This window comes from Coloeus monedula (genome assembly GCF_965178545.1).
Source record: "Coloeus monedula genome assembly, chromosome: 3".
In the NCBI taxonomy this organism is placed as follows: domain Eukaryota; kingdom Metazoa; phylum Chordata; class Aves; order Passeriformes; family Corvidae; genus Coloeus; species Coloeus monedula.
The window spans coordinates 79,598,406-79,624,085 of NC_138783.1; the positions used below are offsets into that span (position 1 = coordinate 79,598,406).

General features: G+C 41.6%; 1 protein-coding gene across 1 annotated transcript in view; it reads right to left on the reverse strand.

The window, feature by feature from the left end:
• Positions 1–9,946: 9,946 nt before the first annotated feature.
• The window catches only part of SLC15A1 (solute carrier family 15 member 1), a gene marked incomplete at both ends in the record, with an annotated part of 33,025 nt that continues 17,291 nt past the window's right edge, over positions 9,947–25,680 (reverse strand). The window contains 19 exons of the mRNA XM_082277827.1: positions 9,947–10,135; positions 11,116–11,223; positions 12,062–12,208; positions 12,636–12,732; positions 12,879–12,989; positions 13,611–13,660; positions 14,074–14,223; positions 15,545–15,670; positions 16,438–16,519; positions 17,704–17,792; positions 17,914–17,943; positions 18,043–18,087; positions 19,371–19,460; positions 20,487–20,573; positions 21,721–21,803; positions 22,908–22,991; positions 24,574–24,664; positions 24,904–25,003; positions 25,156–25,275. Of these exons, the coding sequence (XP_082133953.1) occupies positions 9,947–10,135; positions 11,116–11,223; positions 12,062–12,208; positions 12,636–12,732; positions 12,879–12,989; positions 13,611–13,660; positions 14,074–14,223; positions 15,545–15,670; positions 16,438–16,519; positions 17,704–17,792; positions 17,914–17,943; positions 18,043–18,087; positions 19,371–19,460; positions 20,487–20,573; positions 21,721–21,803; positions 22,908–22,991; positions 24,574–24,664; positions 24,904–25,003; positions 25,156–25,275 (1,879 nt within the window). The remainder of the gene's footprint in view (positions 10,136–11,115; positions 11,224–12,061; positions 12,209–12,635; positions 12,733–12,878; positions 12,990–13,610; positions 13,661–14,073; positions 14,224–15,544; positions 15,671–16,437; positions 16,520–17,703; positions 17,793–17,913; positions 17,944–18,042; positions 18,088–19,370; positions 19,461–20,486; positions 20,574–21,720; positions 21,804–22,907; positions 22,992–24,573; positions 24,665–24,903; positions 25,004–25,155; positions 25,276–25,680) is intronic.

A 25,680-nucleotide genomic window follows, 5' to 3' on the forward strand; every position in this document is an offset into this window, starting at 1 on the left:
TGATTTGGATCAGTTCACTGATCCCGTGGGAAATGCATCCACATCCTGCTGGATTAGTCTCCTCTGGCACCAGGAGTCTCTGGATGTCTCTGGGTGTCTCTGGGTGTCACGCAGCAGGGACACCATGTGTGAGGGAGCAAGGGAGGGAGGCCAATATCTCCCATTCACTGGTAGCCCACAGTTAGCTCAGATGAGCTAGGAGGTGAAACTCCATCCAGAATGTCCTCTGTGGAGTGGGATGGTGGCTCCAGCTCTGTCATACCACAAAAGCCACCTTCTCAGCTTACAGGAATGAATGCTCAAGCCTGTGGTTTCAGCCCAGAGCTGTGTAGTCATAGCAGTCAGTCTTCACAGAGCATATACAGAAGGAAACAGTGGAGGAATGACTTTGCTGACACTAAACCTCTTTTGCTAGGTAATCAGAGACCCTCAGCCTGCAGCCTTCATGGCCCAAAATTTAACACCCAAAAAGGAAAAGCCAGAAATCAGATACCCTCAAAAAGTGAGCTTGTTATTTTGGGAAGGTTTCTATAAGAAAGTAAATTACAGGCCATGAGCTGTTTTCTAGCATTTGAACCTGCCATCATCCCCACTAGATATGTGTGTGGGACAGCTACAGCTTGTAACTGTGCCCCACAAAAATGCAGCTCCTGTGCATGTACCTTCCTACTCTGCTCCTCATTCCCATTCCACAGTCTTCTAAAAGTAATTACCCAGTAAGTTCCTGTTGTGCTCACAATGCTCTGACATGATCCAGCCATCTTCTACCTCCTCCTGCAGACCTCCCCTCATTCACAAAAATCAGCTGCAACCTCCCACTTGCACCAGACCTTTGGCAAGATCCCACAGCCTTGTGCTGCCTTGGCATCTATAGTTGCCAGCTCAGTTTTCCTACTATCTTTTTCATGAGAGCAGGGTTCCTGGGGATTTTGGACTGAGTATATCTCCTCTGCCAGCTGAGGCAGTGGGTACCTGACGCTTTTATTTCAAAGAAGAGCAGATTTTGCTGTTCCACAACAGCACTACTCTTCTTCCCTGCACAGAAGCAAATTTACAGGGTGAGCTGTAGGCTGTAGGCTTCTATTTACACTTCAGTGGATTAGCAGAGCTGCACAGTCTTCCCATCGCATGGCCTCCTGACAGCAGAGGGATTTACCTCAGCATCACAGCTGCAGAACGCCACAAATCTACATTTATTTTCTGTTGAAGCTTAAGTCAGAAAAACACATATAAGCCCTTGAAACTGCTACCAAGAATTGCCATCACAAAGAAATACAGAGATGACTCTTCTAGACACTTTGTATATAGACTTACTTGGGTTAAATGCAAATTTCTGCTACACTGAGTGTGCAGAACTCACCTTGACATTCTGTTCTTCCTGGATGAGGTTCTAGTTTCTTATCTGAATACTGCAATTTTGAAAGACATTTAATCTCAGTTCTGCTCATTCTGCACTTTGCACCTGGAATATATCCTGCTCCACAGTGAGCCTTCTTCTCAAACTCCCTAGGTGCAAGTCATGAACTTCCCTACCATTCTCTTGAGAAATTCTTCAGTACCAATTCACAGGTACTGTGAATCAGGTTTTATAGGTCATTATATGTATATATTTATGTTCATATTTATATTTATATGTGTGTATATATATATATATATATATAATCAGATCTGTATATATAAGGTGATGCGGTTATGTGCACTGATAGGCTTAGGCAAAGCATACTGATACCAGTGTGAAAATTCTCATCAACTTCACTGGACTCTTGATTTCTGCTGTTTGTAGGTAGTACATAGACTTCTCAGCCCATGGCACATCTTCCTTTTCACCTGCATATAGGCTGACACTATTGTCATTGACTTATTTACGTGAGCAGTTTTCTCAAAGAATTCAATACAGACTTATGCTTGCTTTTATTTGTAATTATGAAAGTAAAATAAAAATTTCTAACCTGTTCCTTGTTATAGCTCAAGGTTTTACTATGTGTCCTTACATCATTCTTCCAGCAAAAACACAGGATCACGTAGTTTCTATGTTCTGGTGGTTAAGCAAAGAAGCACTTTCAGAAGGTGCATCTCTGTGATTTTTATACACATGAAGTGTTTATATTTAATGATTTTTCAACCAACTTCTGTAGAGATTAATTTTAAAGCATTTCAGTTCAGCTTTAAGATTATATTCCAGGCTTCCCAAGAAGTTCATGTGAGAATGAGGGTGCAGCATCATTAGGGGGTTTAACTGCTCCAAGACTGTCCTTCCCAACAACCACGTCTTTCTTCGGCTCTGGCATCATTTCATGTTGCCTTAGTCTGAGCTGGAAAGCACACTCTCCCCTACAGAGATCCTAAGCTGAAGTTTCCTCTGATTTCCGTAGGGCAGACACAGTGGAGGACAGAGCAGGAAGGAGCAGCTCCAACAGTCCTTGCACACAGCTCCTCGGCCCCAGTCTGAAGATCTGGCTAGAAATGCCTGAGGAGCTGCCATCCAGTGACTCTCCTAACTCCTCCCACCCCAAACCTTTGTCACTGAGCATCCCAACCTCCCCCATCAGCCCTGCCCAAATGATTTCAAGCACGTGATGCCAGGGTAATGCAAATCTCCTCTGAGCAGTCCTGCCTCCCAAGGCTCTCCCATCCAAGTCACAATTCACTGCAAATCCCTCCTGCTTTGACGAGCTCCTCAGGACCTGAGGGTCCATGCAGGAGCTGATTACAGTCCTGTCAGCCCTTACAGCAGCACCATCCATAGCCCCACAGGCTATGGAGGTTCCTTGTTGTTCTCTAAAGGACTACCCAAAGCTCTTTTCTAAGCATGTCCAAGTTTAACTTTAAAGTTTGCAGGACAGCTCTAAAACCTGCATCTGTATACACTTGAGGAGATGTCAGGATGAGAAGTGCAGTGCTTAGGTGTCTAAAACTGAATGTTATTCAGGAATGAGCTGCTCTTCCAAGAAACTCCCTTAATGGACAGTGTCCAGCAGGCATGGCCTCACCAAGAGCCCTCTCAGAGAGCTGGGACCCCTATCAAATGCAGTGATTGTGGCTTTCTTGTTAATGATAGGGTGGGCTGAGTAGTTGTACAACAGATTAACAGTCTGGGAAGTCACCCAGGAGGCAGGAATCTGAAATCAGTCTGTCAGAACCAAATGCAGCCGAGTTCAGCCCAAATTTGTATCCACTTAAGATAATGGTTTGCTGAAGTGTGTACACATCCCTCTATTTAACATTGTGCTGTTTTCTCTGGGGATGAGTCCACTGTGCCCACAGAAGTCAACTTTGCTTTGTCTGACTGACATTTAGCTCAGTTACAAAAACTCCCCGAAACTTGCTTGTGGCTTTGTTTCTTAGGGCAGAGTTTCATGCCTGGGGTTCGAGTCCTGCAGTTAAATTGGATTAAGCACAACACAAAGCTGTAGCCAGTGATTTTATCATCTTTGAGAGTAAGTGCTGGGTGCTGCAGCACAATCCACTTTATTCTTGTTCTTTACTGTTCTTCAATATCAAAGTCTCTTTTTATAATACCACCTGGGATTTTGGCAGTTTTAATAAGTGTTTAAAAGTTTAAAAGAGAAATATTTTCACCAATGCTGCCAGAGACTCTCTCTTGCTAAAATCCACCCAAATATTTTTATTTTTCTAAACGTACAGCAAGCCCTATGGTCTCCAAAAGCAATCCTGATCTGTGCATCTGATAGGATACAATAGTGATCTAGGTCTTTTTATAGGATAATCTGAAGCTTGTGGTACCTGCGAGTGAAAAGTGACTAAGTTAATGATGTAGGGAGCTTTTCTGGATGTGCCTCTCCGTCCCCTTCCCTGCCACTGTATTTTTCTGCCACCTGGTGGTGGAAAATGAGGTCCTGGGGAGGGAGCCCGGGCTACACTTGCCTGAGCAAGGGGTCTAGTAGTTGACAAAGAAAGTTAAGTTTCAGTAAAGGTAGGAAAGTGTCGTGTATTTTATATCTATTAGTATTACCTAGAATCTGTAGTCACAGACTGGCGCTTCACTGCAAAAAGCCCAATCTGGGCAAAGCAAATAAATCCTTCCTGTTCCAGACGCTGCCTCAAGGCAGACGGGAAATGGCTCTGGGCTTCTCGGACTCCTCCTGGTTCTGCCAAGCTCCCTGAGCTGGAAATAAGTGGCACAGAACAGCATCTTGGGTCTTGCCCATACAACAGGGGTAGCAGCAAATCAGGGACGGAGCAAGTTCATCACCTGTGTGCTGTGGGTGCTGGAGCAGCCATCTGCTCTGAAGCTGTAGTGGAGAAATGATGAGTCACACTTGCAAGGAATGCATGAAACAGACAGCTAAAACCGAAAACCAACCAAGCAAAAGATGCCAAAGCCCAGCTTGGGTTTCCATAACTCAGTCAGGAATGTGTTGGTGAGTGACCACAGGCTGATCCTAAAACAGGGGGAGGAGATGATCTGTGGCAGTAACATCTTGCTCTGCAACAACAGAGAATATAATGACCATTAGTCTCATCTCCCTGCTCCCTGCAGGACAGCAGGGGCAGTTGTAGAGAATCTGGAGGTTCTCTTCCCACCCTTCCCAATTTCTGTGCTCAGTTTCTTAAGCAAAGTCTCCCCCTCCAGGTTCAGCACTCAGCCAGGCTGTGCCACCCTGGGACATCCACAGCTCTAACTTGACCTAGCAGTGTAGCAGTAGTAGCAGTGTCCTACTCCTACCCTCCCATGTTTGGGATCCGATTTCAGTAAAAATATATTCAGTAGCATTAATTCACTTAGGTGGTTACAGAACTGATCTCAGGCACTCTGTTGAACTAAAGTACCAGCCCGAAGGGGCTGAAAATTTTGAATTAACCTTTACTTGAAATATTTTTTGTATGATAAGACCTTTTTGAGATAGAACTCCCATCTAAGTAGAAAACATTTCCAATTTTCACCACCATGGTATGGCTCCAGGAGCATTGAGGTTTCTTTTTTTCCTTTTAAGTTTGCAAGGCTTGAATGAAGTATTTTTCCCAGCTGGGAAAGGATTATGTTCAACTTAGAGTAAAAAAAAATGCCCTTTATGGGCTAAAATGGAAAGAAGCTCAGACAGGGACATACATCGCAGTCCTCTGAATCTCACAGGAGGAGGACAAACACAATTTCACATGAGCAGACAGCTGAAATTTCATCTTAATCTCATGAGAGTTTTATCTGCCACTCACAGCAGAAGCAGGTCAAATGAGGGGTTGCAACAGCAGTTTGAGAATGAGTGCTATGAAGGTGCTGCACTATCACGTTTAGCTCTTGCATAATTTTTCTTCGTTATTTTATTTAGTTATGCAGCTTCCAGAGTTCGAAATTTTAACTCCCCCTCACCCCCAAAATACAGCAATAGTGTTACAGGGACAGAGCCACTTTCACTGCAGATATTCTCCTTATGGGTGTTCCAGAAGGTCTTATGACCATTTTGGCATTGCAGGGAAAACCAGCTCTTTCTTCCCAGTACATCTGCCAGCAAAGGCAAACCTGTCTGATTGGCATTTGCAATAATTAGGAAGTAGTTGCTGGCTAGCCAATGTGACACCCATCTGCAAGAAAGGTTGGGAGGAGGATGCCAGGAGCCCGTCAGCCTGACCTCAGTGCTGAGAAAGGTTATGGAACAGATTATCTTGAGTGTGATTGCACAGCATGTGCACGGGATCAGGCCCAGCCAGCACTGGTTTAGGAAAGGCAGGTCCTGCTTGACCAACCTGTTTTCCTTCTATGACAAGGTGACCCGCCCAGTGGATGAGGGAAAGGCTGGAGGTGTTGTCTACCTAGAATTCAGTAAAGCCTCTGACACCATCTCCCCACAGAATTGTGCTGGAAAAGCTGGCAGCCCACAGCTTGGGCAGGTACACCCTTTGTAGAGTAAAAAACTGTCAGGAGCAGTAGCGAATGGAGTTATAGCCAGTGGTGTTCCCCAGGGCTCAGTATTGGGAACAGTCCTGTTTAATGTCTTTACTGATGATCTGGACACGGGCATCAAATTCTGCCTCAATTTGCAGAGGACACCAAGTTGGATGGGAATCTTGATCTGCTGTAGGGTGGGAAGGCTCTGCAGAGGGATCTGGATAGAACGGATCCATGGGCAGTGGCCAATGGTATGACGTTCAAAAAGACGAAGTGCCAGGTCCCGCCCTTGGGTCACAACCACCGGTAGCGCTACAGGCTGGGGGCAAGCAGCTGGAAAACTTCCTGGAAAAGAAGCACCTGGAGGTGCTGGTCAACAGCCAGCTGAACCTGAGCCAGCAGCAAGCCCAGGTGGCCAAAAAGACCAGCGGCATCCTGGCTTGTTGCTTATTGCATCAGCAATCATGTGGCCAGCAGGACCAGAGCAGTGATTAGCCCCTGTACTCAGCAGTGGCGAGGCCACACCTCAAGTCCTGTGCTTAGTTTTGGGTCCCTCGTTACAAGAAGGACACTGAGGTGCTGAACAAGTTCAGAGAAGGGCAATGGAACTGGAGAAGGGTCTGGAGCACAAGCCCTGTGAGGAGCAGCTGAGGGAGCTGGAGTTGTTCAGCCTGGAGAAAAGGAGGTGCAGGGGAGACCTGATCCCTCTCTACAACTGCCGGAAAGGAGGGTGTAGCCAGGTGGGGATCAGTCTCTTCTCCCAGGCAGCCAGTGATAGGATGAGAGGAAAGGAGCTCAAGGTGTGCCAGGGGAGGTTGAGATCGGAAGTGAGGAGAAATTTCTTCACTGAAAGAGTGGTTAAGCATTAGAACGGGCTGCCCAGGGAAGTGGTGGAGTCACCATCCCTGCAAGCATTCATAAAAAGGTTGAGTGGCACTTCACAACATGGTTCAGGACAGAGTGGTATTAGATGAAAGGTTGGACTTGATCTTGCAGGTCTTTTCCAACCTTAATGATTCTGTGATTGATGTAAACACACAGCTACTCTCTGAAAAGCACAGGTCCTGTTCTGCTCATCTTCCTCTCCTCTCTCCCCCCTACACAGTCAGAGCAGCTGTTAAACTCCCTGGGATGTGGACTAAAGGCCACCTCTGGGGTTAAGGTAGTTTATGCAGAGCTTTGACTCAGGACTAGGAAGGAGCATGGGAAAGGGATAACATTTATAACAGCAGCATTACAGAACCAACTGAATTACAGCTGTCATGTTACCTTTGTGCTGTGCTGAATTACACAAAATCCTGTCTTGGTGTCTGTAGGAAGAACAGTATTGCTTGAACTAGGGGGAAATGGGGCATCTTTGATTTTCCCAAACCTCTTCCTGGTGGTGGAGGACGATTTTACTTGTTACTTCCCCTTTGATAACTTGTCTCCCTTTCACACTTTAAGGCAGGAGCCAGTTATTTTATTACCAATATTGTAATCTCTGCATAATGATCAGTGAATATTATGTTAAAGTACAACATCAAGCTGCGAAAGAAAAAGGGAAAAGCAAGTTGTAGAGTACGTATAGGTGGCTTGCAATTGCTTCCAGGAAAATTTTAAAAACTAACAACTTTGAATAGACACTTATCTGTAGTTACAGCCAAGTTTTTTTCAAGGATTATGCTGCTAATCAGACAATTTTTAAGAACAGCAAATGGCAGAGAATGGATTAATGTAATTCAGAGAATATGACATTGAACTATTTTAAGTCAAGTGTCATTAGACTGAGCTAAGGGGGAGCATGGAAAAAGCATGGAAGCTTTACAGTTATTTATAATATTATTAAGCATACAGACATGCACATTCCTGTATCTACCTGGCCACGCAGAGTGCAGATGGGACTGCTAGAACAGGGTTTCATATTTAACTACTCTTGCATTTTTTAAGGGTTATTGTTTGTTTAGAATGATCAACTGTTAATTTGATTGAGTTCAGGCTGTCTTCTCTGTAACAGAATATTATATGCAAAGTAATTATCAGCAAGTCTGATAGTCTAGACAGCAGCATCCTAAACTAAACACTGTCATATTTAGCAGTTAACTGCACCTCTTAATGCTTAAAACCAAGGAACTGAAAACACTCAATTTCAGCCCAAAGACCAGTTGCCTGCACACGGCTTCTGGATGGACACAGTCACAGCAATGCTGACAGGAGCTACCTGGGTAGCCACGTGGATATTTTAATTACTTAAATCCCTGCTGAAAATGAGATTAAAATCTTGTCACACACAGCCATCTCCATTCTACCTTACAGGTAGTTTTCATCTCATCAGAAAAGTTCCCCATCTAATTTTACAGTATTATTGGCTTTCTAACCATAAGCCACATCCATCATGTTGTAGACAAGTTACTGGGCTTGCTAAAGCATGAAGTTCCAACAGCTTATGGTATAAAAACTAGACACATGACCTCTATTCCAAATGGGAAAAAAGGTAATGTTAAAATGCTAAATAAACATTTCACCTGGCATGGACAAAGCAGTAAGCAGAAGATGCTATTCTGTTGGGATACAGTTAGGAGATAATTTATTTTGCCTCACTTACATGGCAGAAGAAAAGCTGGCTAGTCTGCCATAAATAAGCTGGTATAAAACTCCCTTAACTCCTCAGAGAGTGACCGAGAGCCAGATGCTCCTGTGGCTGTTACAGGAGACCCTCAGTTCCATTGGCTGGGGGACATGTGTATCTCAAATCCATAGGAAAGGTTATCCCCAGATGACCCTAGAGACCAAGAGGGGATTACTGCCTATGGGATAACAGAACTACCTCTAACACAAGCAAAGAGTGCCTTGGACTTGTCTTCTCAAACTCCATTTGTAACTGTCTTCATGGGTGAGGGACTCTGTGCACATGGACACCTAGGTGCCAGCAGCTCCAGTGGGAACAGGGATCACAGGGGCCCGTGCACCCGCAGTGCGAGCAAAGCACCCAATTGCTTGAATACGGATGTCTGTGTCACCACTTGAAAATACCAAAATAGAATTGCTCTAAAATAGGATAAGAGTATTGGAAGACAGGTATCAAAGCAGCTGAAAGTCTGGCCAGGGTACTGGAGGGGCCAGTGAGTCCAAGCTGGTGGGAAAAGTGTAGCATGTAGACCTTAAAAAACAAGAATTACCAAAACAATATGCAGATCACTGGCACTCCATTACATGGAGCACAGGACTACAGGAGCAGGTCCTGCTAAGCAGCAAAATGTAGTCTCCCCTAGCATAAATTTGGTAGGTGTTAGGGTATATTAAGACAGAGAAGACCAGCACTGATCCATTAGCTTTAAGTGAGGGAGCCTGTACACAAAGGTAGCAGAGAGGTGGTATCGAGTTTTGTTAACATGCAACTGTAAGCCATATTCTTAAAACACTTTCCTTATTTTGTTATAACACAAGTTTTATTGCTCTTGCTTGTTCCAAAGGTCATTTGCTGTTATCAGTCTACCTGAGTGGACGCTTCTACTATTAATTAAAGACATAATAGGAGTTAAATGGGTAGTTAACAGGCAGATAAAGCACTACATCCATGTCCAAGTTACTGCCACTTGGAATACAGACAATATTTTAATTCGATCACTGCCAGAGCTTTGCTCCCATTATCTGTAAGGAAGTATAAAAGAATTTAAGGCACATGTGACCTGCTGCTTTCAAGTAACAGTGATGCGAGAGAGATCATGCAGAGAGCTTGGTTTCCATTGCTTTTTCTTGACAAGTCTTGTTTCTTTCATGATATAAAATTGAAATGCAGTATAAAAATACTTCTTTTCACAGGGTCCAATAGTTCCAAGTCTAATTTAAATATTCTAATGCTATAACATTTAAGACTGAGGTACATTAAGAGTGCAAATTCTGCTGGAGTTTCTTCAGGATCCCACATTCAGTACAAGAGAGAGACTAATATTTTCCTATTGCTTCCCTAGGGAGGCTTCACTTTAAACTCAAACAGTTTTGCATAGTGTCTCTCACAAGACATATAATCCAGAGGTGTGATTACTGATACCCTGATTCCTCTGACTGCAGGGAGAGTGAACAGGATTTCCATCATTTACAGACACTCCTTGAGTACAGCTTTTACATTCGAGAATCAGCTTCAGCTTCCTTTTCATTGTCATCTTGATCCTTCTTGTCGTCTCCCTTTTTTTCCTCACTGAACTGGGCTTCAATCTCATTTGGATCAACATAGGTATAAAAAGAAGCCATGATAGCAAAGATGACGCAAACTACCAACAGCAAGGCAGCAAACAGCACATACTCTGCCCACTGTAAAAAAAAAAAGCAGAATTCATCCATCAATATTCATTTGTCAAGAGTATTACACCATTTTAGTATTTTCAGGAAGTAAACTCAGAATGTGAAACAAGTATCATAACAAGTATCACATGGCTTACCGGACTAAGTGTTAATACATACAATACATATTAAAGCAACTCAGAATTGAGGCTCTTTCAGCTATTCTATCTTCACTGAAAAGACAAAAGTTCTGTGAATGCTGAAGAATTCTGTAACATCCTTTTCCTGGAGGAACAGGGAATTGAATGAAAGACTGAGAAGGAAACTCAGCCCCCTCCTTTTGGTCAGATAATCTCACTAAACCAGGCTGGCACTGGTTCTGCTTCCACTTAGACATTTTTACTGCTGACCTACTGACCACAAATGTGGGCAGAGATCAAGACCAGAAACCCTACCTGAAAAGCCTCAACATCTCTGTTTCATGTTCTTTCTGATTTAATTTAGCTGAAGTTGGGGACTGCCAGACCTATTTCAGAGACAAGCTCTTCCCTCTCTCAGAGAGCCGTTTTAATTCATTACTGAGCACCACTAATGAACAAAAAGTCTTGTACGAGTGCTCTTTACCAGGATAGCCACAGTTTTAATGCCCCAAATAATGAGGCATGAAACCAGTGGAGCCAGAAGAAGGGATGTGGCAAGGCTGTGGTATGCAGGTGAAGGCTCATTATCAATTAACAGAATTTTGGTAGGCTTTGATTCTATTAATGCAGAATTTCAGCTCAAAAGTTCACAGACTTTCTACACCATGAGAAGAAATTTACTGCAGAGACTCTAGAAACTGCTGCTTGCAAGCAAAGGAGCCTGACAGCAAGAGTTAAGGATGGCAAACGCTAGGCAAGTGGAAACCTTTGCTGAAGAACTATTTGTATTATCTGCCACGATTCCCCCCTGGATTAGAACTGCTTTCTCACAGTGTAACATAATAGCACACCTACTGCTTGCATGCTTACCTGCTTGTCAAGTTTGGATGCCCCAGCCACGATAAGGACAATTATGTTACCAACAGCCACAGTCAGCAGCCATCCTGCCTGCAGCACTGACTTCATGTTAGACGGGGCCTGCAGAGACAGACATTTGAGTTTCGGTGTTATCACTTATTTTATGATGCATTTACTGCATTCTTTACCTTATAATGAAGGCTGTTTCTCTGCAGGGAAGAGGATTTCTTGGTTTGGGAGGTTTTGGAGGCAGTTGGGGTTTTTTGTGTGTTTATTTTTTGACATTAAAAATTGCTTGAGAGCTAAACGGGTCTGGAGAAGGCTTTGAGGAACAAGAGACCACTAGCACACTGACTATAACACCTTTTACTTTATACACACTGAGGAACTAACAGGCGTATTTCACATCTCAGTAACACGTGGCACACATAACATGAAAAATTGAGTGCATCACCTAGCAAGCCATGCCTCACAACATTCCCATCACTGCAGTTTCTAGATTCCGAATTAAGAGAAGAAATACACACAGCTAATAAACTGGAGTCAGAAGACAAAGGAATTAAAAGTGTATAACTAAACTGCTAATAAAGGCTGTATGGAGTAACCTGGTGTGGAGATAAGATGTCAGGACTTCCTGGTTTTACATTTGAGAGCTCTCCAGTTTGGTTTTACTGCAGCAGGACAGTTGCACTTATTTTCAAAGGAAAGATACATGCGAGAAGGAAATTTGAAGACTGGTAGTCAAGTCTTCAAATGACAGAATTCAGCATAGCTTCATGGAAAACACCAAATCCTAGTGAAACAGGACCAACTTGCATCAGCCTATACAGTCCTACTAGGGGGCTGTGAGGAATACAGCTGATCAAAGCAGCAGCACAGAACCATCACTTAAAAACAAGAGGTCACAGAAGATGTTAACTTGCACCAAGGTGCTTAACACAAGAAGAGAAATACCTACCTGTGAGTATGAAAACTCCAGCCCAGTGACAGAGAACACTACTTCTCCACATGTAAGAAGAAAATACTGAGGAATCTGCCAAGCCATATGGACTGTATTTGGTGCAATATCTTCGAAGTATGTTACATTAAGATGGGAGCCAGTACACTGGAAATGAAAATAGCATATTAGGAGCAGTAATAATGAGTGTGCACAGTAAAGGCATTCTAAGCTGTTCTATAAGCATATAGAAAGTTCAGAGTAAATAATAAATGTTGCATATGAAGCTCTGCATACCTAGTCGTAAAGCAGAATTTTTTTACAGCCGACTCTGTGCAAATCTGTAGTGTCTAACAGGGCTAAAGATTTAGGGCCATTAGTGGTGACCATGAATTCTTGCATTGCTATTATCATAACCATCATTATTTTTATACTTAACAATGGTTTTATGTTCCTGTTTAACATAGGAGAATTCCATCTCATATATACAATTAAAGACAAGGGGAATAATTCTGCAAGTGTTTTTTTCATTAAAGGAAAGTATCAACACGGAAAGTAATTCTATATTGTCCATCCAACAACAGTGGCAACTCACATCATTAACTGAAATGGTATAGGCACTGCCATATCCAAACGTCTTTGAAAGAACTGTACAAGTGGCCAGAGGCATTGAAGCGCTAATGGTAAATGACCTGAAAAAGAAGAAAACCCAGACCCCACAGTTCAGACCATAGGTGTAATCAATTGTGTGTATTACACATTTTAAAAAAGCTCTGTGCCCTTCTCCCAAGGACAAGTATATCTAAGAGATTAAATTAGGGTAAAAGAAAATGCTTACTTGTCTTGTTTTGTAATGACGCTGTAATTACTGACAGAAAGAGGACTCAGTACTCCAAAAGCCATGTTATCCATAGTAACATTGACAGGAGAAGGGTAATTGTTTATGAACCTTTAAAATGGAAGAGTGATTAAATACTACACAAAACATGCGTAAGTCAAAGAGTACAGGTTTTACTTTTAATTATATTTGGGCAGCACAACAAGTATCAAGTCTACTCATGTAACACTTTTTTTTTTTAAATCAGTTAACATTTTGGAAAGAACTCTTAATCTCTTAAACTGTAGTTAATACAAAAAGCAAGTTAGACCCCCATCAGCCCACTACCTTAGGAGAACACCAAAAGCAAGCTGATGCTACAACCAGTAGGTGATGCATCTGCAAGTGGGAGATGTAGAAGAAAAGCAGAGAAGGCAGAAGTAGGAAGATACTTCTTATCCAAGATTAAAAAGGAGGTATAGATATGTAATTTATGCCATTTGTCCAGTAAAAAAGTCTAGGCAATGGAATGAATTCCATTTTTAGCTAAATTACACCCAAAGGAGGTGTGCAAGACAACTTAAGTGGATCACGACTCAGAAGTCATAACATCCCCTAAAACATCAAGTGACGTGTCCAGCAAGAGGTGTGTTCCTACAGTATAGAAAACTATGTTCAACAAGAGTCCACCCAAAGAAAGAATGAAGAGACAGTCACACTACTGTCAAAATTTTGACACAAAAAAACCTCTACCTGATGAGATTTTTTCCTTCTTCTGGTTTTGATGTAACATTGTCCCATATCTGGTGGAAGAGACCATTATCAAGCTATGTCGATGGCATCAGAGAACAGCTTAAATATGTACTATTACACAGCAGTGGGAATTAACAGAGGTTTCAGAGCAGGACTCCAGATCTTCCTCTTTAGGATCCTACTAGCACACACACATCTACTAGAAAGCACTGTATGATCATGCATCTAAGTCTTGGTGAAAGGATAGTTGTCAAGGTAAATAATAAATCGGTAACTTTTTAAAAATTACATCCTGGTGTACTCTCTACCGCCCACCAGCCTTACTGGTACAGCAGAGACAAGGAGAGACAGAAAACAAGACAAAGGATAAAAGCCATCCAGAGCTTGTCCTCTGGGCTTCACACACTCCACACAGATAGCGGTCAAAACACTGATGTATGTCTTAAGAAATAAGCAGACTTACCAAATGGGAATTGATGACAGATCCATTCCCTTTAAATGCGAAAGTGTAGCGTTCTCCATCTAGCAGATTCAAAAGCTCAGTTTTATTTTGAGATGCAGACATTATGTTTAATGATTTCAGCTTAGAACTCTCAAATGTCATGTAGGGAGTCTACAAAGAGAAACAAATTGCCATGGGCTTCTGTGCAACTGCATATTTGTCTACACTTTTGTGAGAATGTTATGGGCTCTGGGGAGGGTCAGAAGTTTACACACGTGTTATTTCTGAAGTGCCAGAGATCATGAACATTCCCTAACTTTCATTTTTGTTAGGTTTTCTACATCAAGCATTAATGCCATTTGATCATTATTTTTTATTAATTTAATTTGTCACTCAAGCTTCAGAGTTACATGAGCTTGCCACAAGCATTATGGAATAGCTGTTATATTTTCCTATTTCTTGCTCCAGATAAATCAGGCTTACCATGACCATCAAATAAAATTCTATTTAGCCACACAGGTGGCACCAGCATAAGCTGCGATGCAGTATTTTCCAAAAAGAAGAAGTGACATGTTTTAAATATTCAAAACACATTTAATCAACATAAAATACTTAAGCCATTAATAAACACATTAGTGCTACACTAAAATAAGCCTTTTGTTTTATAGGATTATCAAAAGCACTTTATAATCCACATCTGGATTATAAAATGTCTGTAACAGGGAATAGAGCATTCTATACCTTTCATTTTCAGGTATGCACCATGGTTACATCAAGACCCTGTCAGTATACAGTTTGGGTGCCCTTATCTTCTCCTCACACCTCTGCTTCCATGTGAGGCAAATTTGGAGGAGGTTGGAGTAGGAGCTTTCCTCTTCAAAGGAAACAGAACTGCAGGCTATCAGAGAACACACTTCCTAACATCCCTTATCAAAAACATCCATCAGAGGCACCACATTTTGCTGTCAATAGAACTACCAATGCTATGCTCTATGAGAACCTGAAGAAGTTCTTCGGCAGCAAAATCTGAAGCTTAACGTGTGATGTAGCCACAGAAGAAGCTCCCTGTTCAGGTAAGCCATCCCTCACTGTAATAGCAGTGACTCACTAGAGCTGAATGGACAGTTGCTGAAGAAAAGGATTGCTCTTAAGAAATTGAATCTTTTTAGCAAGAGGGAAATTTTCAGCTAGTTCCAAGTCACTGTTAAGTTTTTGAAAGCTTCTTGGAAAAAAACCCAGTCTTGTCAAAACAAACTAGTAATACATCAAACACTGACATAGTTACCATTTTATTACTCACTGTGTTTTCAGTAACAATTCATTCCACAATACAAAGAAAAAAATCATTTTAATTATTAGAGTAAAAAAGTCCGAGAAAATAATCAATTTTGAACCATCAGTTAAGAATGACTTTGACTTACTCCATCAGATTTTTTTTAGTTTTAATTAATTTTAATTAATTTTTAAATATTTCTTATCTGCCCTTACTTACCGCCTCATTAGGTGCTACAACCGCAGTCTGAAGCTGAGGCTGGAACTGAACCGTTGCAGGAGCATCACCTAGATTTATTAATCTGACTTGAGTTTGCGCAGCTGCAGGGAAAACAGGATAGGTTTTCTACAGGACAGAAAAAAAAGTAAAATCAGTGCCCTAAGTCACATGGAAAAAATTGCTATAATTACTGTAATCTTTGTTTTTTCATGTTGAAGATTGGCATTTGCCTGCTGATATGTGATTGTCTGAGGGATGAAACTTGAATCAGGATTTTTACTTGTCTCACAAGCTGCCTTAGGAAAGAAGTCTCTTGTCCACAACAGACACCTCTAGACAGCTATTCAGATCTTGGGATGCAATGGATCGTTGCCCAGAGGTTTGCAATATTCCAGCTACAGGGGAAAGCTTAATCTGGTTCAGGCATGGCACCTCCCTTTGGGGCAAGGAAGGTTAGGGGAGACAAATCCTTCCTTCGACAAGTGTCATCATTGCTCATGCTGTGATGATGCTTCCCAGACTGTCACACTTCACCTCCGGTTTAAATACCAGAAGAGGTCAAACATGCAAAGCAACCCTCTGGTAGGCCAAGCAAATGTCTAGTTTCCAGCTTTTAGTCTCAGTTTAAAGATTGATATTGCCTTTCATGCATGATTTACATTAACTTCAATGTGATGTTTTGCAGGATGGTGTTTGTTGCTAGTCAATTTTACTATGCTAACCACAGTATTGCAATATAGTTCCATTCCTGCTACTTCTATGCTTATATGATTGGCTCCAAATTTAGGAGTCTTCTTTCTGGTTCAGTTTCCCCTTAAGCACACCTTTTTTTCCTGAATTAACAAGTAACAGCTAAATATTAATAGTAAATACTCGCATGTGGCTGAACTTACATCTATTTGCACCTGCACAAGGGCAGCAGCAACAAAAGCCATAGAAGCGAGGAACATCCCCACAGTCATCTTCCTCAGGGGCCTAGTACAACAAAGGACACGAGAGATTTAAGAGAAATGGTAATTCAAAGCTTCAGCTGCTTGTTTTCTTTCCACTCTGGGAAACTCAAATGGCCACAGGTAGCACATTATCACCATTTGAAGGACTGATGTTCTTACAGAAAGTGTTCTGCTAAGCTGGGTACCTCTCAATTCATAGTTACACTGTCAGGAAATACATCTTTCCTGCAGCATCTTAACCTGTTACTCTGCATCTGCTGGGCTCAAACATTGACTGACCATAATTATCAGGTTCCTGAAAAAATCTGTTCTTGCAGGAAGTAAAAAACCCAATCCAGTACCGTTGTTAGTGGTAAGAAAGAGACAAGAAGATATGCCTTTAAAAAAAGACTAACAACTTGTCTCCATATTGCTATGTTTAAACAAGATTGAACAAAAACAGTCAGGGAAATTTGTTGAATTAGGAGACATCTACTGGGATTCAATTAAGCTGTAAGGATAGATTTAGAGTAAATATTTCATTTGTGGCATCATTTATCCAGTGTAGAATGTCCACAAATGAATGACAGTATTTCCAGCACAGAACACACCCAAGATTTTTCAGAGCTATATGGAAAAACAGCATTGCACCGTAGCTCTCTGAAAATTGTTTTCAGAACCGTATTCTCTTCTGCCTCTCCAAGCACTCTTGCAAGTGCTAGCCACTTCATTACCAACACTGAAAAGTAATGTGTAATGCCCCCCAAGCTCCACCTAGAAGTATCCAGTGAGCCAGACTCCCAGCTGAGACTGAAGAGCAAACATCTTGTGTCTCAGTTACTTTTAAGCCCAAAATTTGACAAATGCTAAGGATGTATGTTGTATTTCTATTCCCTATTCTTCAGGAGGGAGAGGGGGTAGACATGGGGGATATGGAAAACAATCAAGATCATCTTTCTTGCAATCAAAAGATTTTGTCCCTAATTGAAAAACATTGTTACTTTACTATTAGCTTCTCCTCTTCTAATCTGTGCTGCCTCTCCATACCAATTGGAGTATTCTGGGTTTTTTATATTTTCATTTCTTTAAAATATTAACCCATTTAAAATACACTTCTATTTCCTCCTTAGCTGACTGCTTGCTCTTGTTTCATTAGGGCTGGAAGAGCCAGTTAAACAAATCATTAAAATGAGCCTCTCTTGAAGTCAGATAAAGACATCAACTTACGTAAAATTGATCTTGCATTTCTTGATTAAAGGATAAACCAAATAGTCTACAACTGGGACCATTATAACAATCAGGATTGGATTCACAATCTGGGGAAGATGAACATGAGAAAAAAAATCAGTATTTCTCAAAGTGCTTTTTTTAAGTAAGGGCAAGATGTACATAATCTTTCAGAAGTACTTGAAATTGGAACATAGAAAATTAATGTACCTGCATTTGGTCTGGTTGAACTTGAATACCCTGGTGAAGAAAAAAATAAATAGTTTTTAATACTGTGGCAACAAATAAAACTCATCTGAAAAGTGTTAATTAAAAAAAAAGGAATAAAAAGTAACCTACAAAATCCCCATTCATTGCTGTGGCTTGCAGCGTCCATCTTGACCCCTTAATAAGAGAAGAAAAAATTAGATGTCACAGTAAATCAATGTTCTAAAGTTTATTTTGAATTGTTTGCATAAGTCAAGTGTTGGAAAAGACATGCAATGGAACAAAAAGTAAAGCTAGCTTGCTATGGGAGTATTCTTACTCTGCAATGTAAACATTTGAACAAAGTGAGTCTCATGGCCCATTCCAGTTCATTTACTCATTTTGTGAAATACAGCAGAAAATAACTTAGATGCAGAAATCAGCTGGAGAGAGGGCAGGGACATCCTGTGCAGGGCACTGCCGCGTGCTGTGCACAGAAGCCACCCTGGGGCCCGTGTGCCGCCAGCCTGAGCCCAAGCAGCCCACACCTCCCACTTGTCCAGCCTTCCTTCACACCCCCACCGGCCAAGCCAGGGCTTGATCTGCCTGGAGCCCTGTGCCCCAAAAACCTGCCTGTAGTTGGGACAAGTGGGGCTAACTTTAGGCCTGAGCCCAGGATGAGACAAGAACGCTACCGCTGCATCTGTGGCGAGAGCCTTCAGCCACCCGCGACACCCCACTGTCCGAGATGTGAGTTATGACCCATGTAATGAGTATTGACCTCTGAATTTATAGCAGAGCTGCCTAATTGGAACAGGTCACACTGACAGCTACAGCTCACGGGCACTAGACTGAACCAGTAGGATACAGGGAGTCTGGACCAAACTTCCTACTATCTGACTTGGATGAGGCTTTCAACCCCTGGTTCTCCTCAAGCATCTTCCTAAATTCATACTTCAGTGCTTAACTATGAGTTAAGCTGAGTGTTGCTTTTTTGAGTCTTGAGCACCCAGTCCACCAAGTGAATGGGAATTATAGGCTTATACTTCTGCTTGAAGGTGTAAGGTATTTATAACAAGGTATGAGTGATTAAGCAAACTGGTATTCAGATAATTTGAACCCTGGTTCTCCAGATCATTTACACTAGGACCCTAAATTTCATCTGACAACTGACAATTAAAGAAACATTAGCGCTAAGAAAGCTTTAAATTACTGTTTCATGCCTAGTCCCAGGCTGATACAAGATTTGGAGAGGCCTGTCACTGAATCTGTCCTGGGTGTGCTCAGATAAATTGAGATTGCCCCTGCCTGCAGATCATCCTGTACTGATGTGATTCAGGAACTAGTCTTTTGCAATAAAACCAGGATAAAGAATTTGTTTTTCCACACTCCCATAGGCACGTTTTATGTCTGGTGACTTCAGAGTACGTAGAGTGACATGGTACAGATGTAATTACCAAGCCAAACAATTTCTACTTTACCTGCTGGTCAAAAAGCGCCCAGAACATGGGGAGAGGGATGTAAAGGAAAAGCACCTTCAACACCATCTTAGTCTGAGCAATCAGTTGTTTCTGCAGAAAGTAAAAATTACACAAGAGGAATTGGTTTAAAAAAAAAGAAGGGGGGAAAAATAGAAATTCAGACTGCTACTCACATCACAGCAACAGGTAAAGACCCATCATGTCATGTTTACCCACACATTAGGCTTTGCATGTTGTGGGTACATCTGATGATCTCTGTTAAAATAGTACAAAGTCTGCTTGTGTGTGTGTGGGAAGGGCTGCTGGTTAAAGGTCACTCAGAGAGACCTGAGCCTCTTCGCATGCACACTGATGGCAGCATGAGATCCAGCACTTAGGTGCCATGTTATTTTTCTAGGAAGGAGGCATTTGAACGATAGGCAACTGAGGAATTTCACATAGGAAGAAAGCATACAGGCAAAAGGAAGATAAAGGTGGCAGGCGATGGTTTGTGCTGCCATTGACAACTGGGTAGAGTGGATAGTAGGCAAGGGACAAGTTGGGAACTATGGGATACATGGCTTTGAGAGTCATGATGAGAAATCATACTGAGGCTGGAGAGGATGCAGTGTTTAGCCACTTAAACTGAAATTCCAAAGCATAAATCTGATGTTTCATACCAAGACAAGTATTATGGCCCTGTGCATTGACCATGACAGGCAGCACCATTTCCCTTTTCCCCTCTGTAGTCATTACACCAGCGTATTTCGTTTGAGGCCAGTTCACCATGAGATACAGGAAGTTGAGAAGGAAAGATAATGCCTGCTGTTTTCCTAACCAAAACCCTTAAATGTTTGTATTTGTTTGGCGAGGGAAAGTCTTTTCTTCATCTCCCTTGAATTTCCCTGGACAGCCTATGATTACACAGAGCATTGACTCACACAGCTCTGCTTTCTCCCAAGGAGCTGAGGTGATAACCTGCAATGCCACAAGAGCACGGAAGTTTGGCCAAATCAGCTACTGAATGATCCAGAGGCCCAAAACTATCTTCCCAATGCATGAGGCAATGGATCAGAGCAGACAGAGAAGCTGAGGGTCAGGGGATGTCAGAGCAGAGGAGGCTCTCGGAGTACTTACATCATACTTCTCACTTGCCCAGTCTAGCCAGTGCTCTCTCTTGGGGAACTCCTTGCTGCGATGCTGAAACCTGTTTTTGATGGCAAACTGAGGAAAGACAGAATTATGCTTAATGTCATTACAAATATTTAAAACGCAATGAACTGTTTTGTCATTAGAGATGATGCTCCTGGCTTCTTGGGTTTAGAGGCTGCTAAAGGTGACTTGACTTCTGTTAACTGCTCCAATCATCTAGGGGAATATTGTTTTTAAGGCCTTACACTGCATATCCAGCAGAGCATGCACTTGGGGTTAGGTGGACCAAACAGCTCAGAGCAGTCTCTCTCAGCGTGGGTTGCTGTTAGGAGCTGCAAGATCTGCCCTCTTCAGACTTACTTATGTACAACAAATAGAGTAGTGTCATATACACAGGTTTTCAGAGCTGAATGGCTGTAGGAAGACATTTTACTGTGAGAAGCTGCATCTTGTAACTACGTCTCACACCCTGACATTGAATATACACAAATATAGTCCCAAAGAACTCCTGAGATTTTCTGCACATTATAACATGCAAGGCTGAGCTGGGCCTTAGGAGCAGCACTCTAAGCAATGGCCAAAGTCACCTACAGAGATTTGGTTTTGACAGTGCTTACAAGATAGGTAATAGGCTGGGCTGTATAAAGCTATCAGATCTGTATGGATAATGAAGAAGCTTATCCAAGAATAAATCTGATCTCAAAGTTGAGGCACTGCAAAGTTGGGGCATGCTGTGCTTTTTATGTAGATTTCACTCCTTTCCTTGCAGGATGACACTGATGTGCAACCCCCCAAACTTCCTTAATACAGTGGGGACCAATAAACCTCTGCATTGTAAATAAACAATCTTTTAATAAGGAATAAGTCTTTGATGATACGATGTACTGATAGCTCTGCTCTTGACTCAGCTCAAGGCACGTTTGTCTCTTTCTGCATAAAGGTGCACAAATGCGGAGGGAATGATTCCCAGAAGCTGGGATAAGCTTTTACATAACACTGACACCTTATTTTGTTTCGTTTGCGTATAAACTCACACATAAATCAAGATATGCATAAAAAGACAGTCTAAATCTGGAGGTGTCAGTAAGAAGCCTTCTGTAATAAAGTAAAAATCTTCAGAAACTTTCCTCATATTAAGACAGATTTCTGATTTAGGCACATTTACAGAACACTTTTAAGAATTGCTGCCAAGGATTTGGGGAATGTAAGCAGTACTTACCCCAACACATTTGGAAACCTGAAGCATTACATTTCCTTGCGGTTTAACTTTCTTGTACATTTTGCTTCCAATTACAAACACAACTACAATAGGCAAACAGAAACCAAAATCAACTCAGGATTAAATTAAAATAGTAACAAATATTTTGGTATGGAAACTAAGTCAAGGAGTTAAACCAGGGTGGGAATAAGCCTCCTAAGAAATTGCCTATTCACATGCTATCATACAGTAAGATAAACCAAATTAATATGATCAGATTGCTTCTATTCAAGACAAAAAACTAAATCTGGAAACTCTTATGGTTAGTGCTCAGTGGGAGGTTATCTCAATTAAAGGAATGGTCAAAAAACAAAGACCATTTAGGATCTTGACTCTGGCCTTGCTGTAGAAGCTCCTTTTCAGGAGCTCAGGATGCTGCAGCTCACATCACACAGGGACATACAAAGCTCTGCCTGAACTGCAGGACTCACCAAGGTGTCCTGTGCTCCCAGGCCCAGGCACATTGCCCAGCCTCATTGTCCCACATGCAGGGCAGGACATGGGCAAACCCCCTCAGCCGCTGTCCAACCTGGGCTGGGCTCATGGGCAAGGTGAGGTCACTGGTAGCCAGGTGGGCTCCCAGTCAGGACCTTGAAGGACCAGGACCATGAGGGATACTGTAGTACATCATGGCACCCCCAGTTTCTTGGTCAGCAGTAAGGCTCAGGGAGTGACCTGTACACAGCCAGTAAAAATGCAGGTGTTTGAGAAGTATTGATATATCCAGTATTGTCCTCCAGTGCAGGGACAATTACCTCATACAGTTTACCATCCTGGACTAGAGATAATGTCCACAACACACATTTGCTGCGAGTTCTTACCCTATATTCAAAAGATCTATTTGTACACAACAGTAATCCAAGAAACACAGGCAGTAATTTACATCATGTATAGAATTTGAAGATACATTCATGTCTCACCCCAGCCCCATCAGACTCTCCCAGTAAATCAGTCTCTTCTGTAAAAGCGAGTGCTTCAGATTAATCCCACCCACCTCCCCACCCAAGAAAAAAATTTAAGTGAAAAATTGCAGAAATGATCAGGTACTGGTAGAGGTCAATACCTGGAGATTTCTATCACACTTTCATTATTCTGAGATTGTTATCATCTAATTACTGAGGCAACAGGATGGCAACAGATTCACCTACCCAAGGCAACAGCCATGAGGATAGCAGGAACTCCAAAAGCTAGCGGGTAGCATCGTTGTTTGGAATGAATGCCACACTCCGTAGCTGAAGTAAAAAGTAACATCAAATAAAAGTCCCAGTCAGCACAGCTGATGTTTTCCATGTGGTTTCTGTTCTTTGCATTCACTGTTAACTCATGGGGAAACAACAAACCTGTCTGCTGACATCCTCAGAGTGGAGGATCAGTATTCAACTTATCTTTCATTATTGAAAAGGGGAATTATGTGTCACAGAATGGTTGAGGTTGGAAGGGACCTCTGGGCATCATCTGGTCCAAGTGCTCCTCTCAACTAGGGCTACCTGGAAGTAGTTGTCTAGGACTGTGTCCAGATGGCTTCTGAGCATCTCCAAGGATGGAGACTCCACAACCTCTCTGGGCAGCCTGTGCCAGTTCTTGGTCACCCTCAGAGTGAAAAAGTGTTTCCTGATGTTTCCTGGGTACCATCCACTGAGAAAAGCCTGGCTCCATCCTCTGCATTCTTTCCCATCAGGTATTTTTATACTTTGATTAAATCCCCCTTTGCCTTCTCTTCTCCAGGCCAAACAGTCTAATGCCTCTCAGGAAAATTACGTCTAGTTTTACACTGAGACATGAAGAATTACACTAGAAGGGTCAAAAGCATGTACTTAGTGAGAAAGGAGCTAGATTACAGAAGTTTTGGGATAAGTTCATAAACAAAGATTCTAGTAATGTAAGTGTCACTTGTTGAAAAAACATCCCAGTCACAGCCCCCTCCCCTCCTTGGCATTAGTCACAGATTTGACTCTATAGAATTCAAGCACACATCCTAAAGTCATGCTCAGAGTATGGACATAGCTACTAGCAGTATAAAATAAAAGACTAAACAAAATTATTACATTCTTCACCATACCTCTTCTAAGAGGAAAATTAGAGAGTATGGTTTGGAAAAAAATGTTAGCTTGTGGATAATTCATGTCTTGATTAAATTGTATTAGTCTACTGGTTAAACCTTTACAGGAAATAACAGTTTATTACTTCCCTCAGCTCAATTTGTCATTTTTTTTCCAAGGTATTTTTCACCCTGTATCAGCAAGGAAGTAAACTACACGCTGTGCCATATGCATCTCTCCTCCCTTTTTTGGGAAAGGATAGAATTTGCATTAAACAAACATCTAAAAGTCTTCTACAGAGTCTTTTCCAGTCAAGAAATCCAAAGGCCAGAGTTTCAGCCCAGTGCTTTAGGGTTATTCCAGAATTCACATGCTGTTTCCTTTCTTTTGAGAAAAGCAGCCTTTTGAAACTGCTAGCAAGTGCATCCATACAGCACCATCTGTGCAAGCTTGCCACAGAAATCCATATGCATATAGGTTAGCAAATTGCTCAGTTTTGTTTAGGATCATGATATTCTTTATAAGCAAAGGAGAACATAGATTTCTTATTTAACAATATGAAAAAATATTTATTTTGTCACATGGATAAATCCAGTTTTAAACTGGTTTGTTTTGAGAGTACCTCATCTCCGAGAAGCTGGATGACACACTGAAGACTATTTGCTAGATAATGCCAGTGTGTCAGAGAACAGAATTTTAATTTAAACCTTACTGGACTGCAATCCAACACTCCTTTTCTGATGTTTAACAATTGTAAACAAACATGTGACCTTACCTCTGAGATTTGGAGTGACTATAGTCGATAGGAGACTTCCAGCATTAATGGACAAATAAAAGAGAGAAAAGAAGGTCCTTCTTTGCTTTTCCTACAGTAAAAACAGAAAGATGTTTAGAAAGGCTTAGCCAGAACCACATTGATGAGCCTAGATCAAAAAATCAGCACCTCTGGTTTCAAAGTTCAAGACAAATAACTAGCTCCTTCTTCAGCTCCCCAGGAAAACCTGCAGTAATGCACCTGCCTAAATATGTATATTATTAGAGTACTATAATAGTCAAACTTTAGTTAGAGTATCAGTATAACTGAAAATCTGAAAGACATTGTTACCTGATCTTCTTCAAACTGATCTCCACCAAATGCTGACACACAAGGTTTGATCCCACCAGTACCGAGGGCAATAAGGATCAAGCCAATCATTGACAGAGCACTGGAACAAGGAGAAAGGAAAAAAGAAAAAAAAAAGTTTTGTGTTTATTCTCAAAGCATACGTAATAGAGTGGTTGAAATTCAAGTAGCATAAATTTAAGTTGTCCCATCCTTCACCAGCCTGGGAAATAAAAGGTGTACAAGGCAACTCACATGTGCAGTGCTACACTATCGGGAGAGCCATCCCGGTTGTGATCTGTCAGGTCATTTATGGAGCCCACAGACAAGACTGTCTGCCCAATTGTATAGACAATGGACAGGTAGACAATGGTCCTGTTGTCAAGAGAGGAGATACATTTTCTTAGATATGTTAACACAATTACACACATAAAATGCACACAGATAATTACACAGCTAATGCAGACTTTTGCTTATTTTAAAGATTCGTGGCAATGAAAACAATTAGCGGATACAATAAATTATTGACTGAACTTGTCAGAAGCTGCTATAAAAATCTGCCCACACACCACTGCCACAATATTTCTATTCTTTTCATTATTATTATTTTAGGTAGCCTTATTTAATTAAACAAGGCAAGATGACAAATGGATTCTATAGGGATCACCAGGTCCCAGGAAATACTTTAATATCTTCAGTGGTTGGCTTTTTACTAACCAACTCGAGAATGCCATTTTCATATTTTTTATATGATGAAGATAAATGGACTTCTCTTCAACA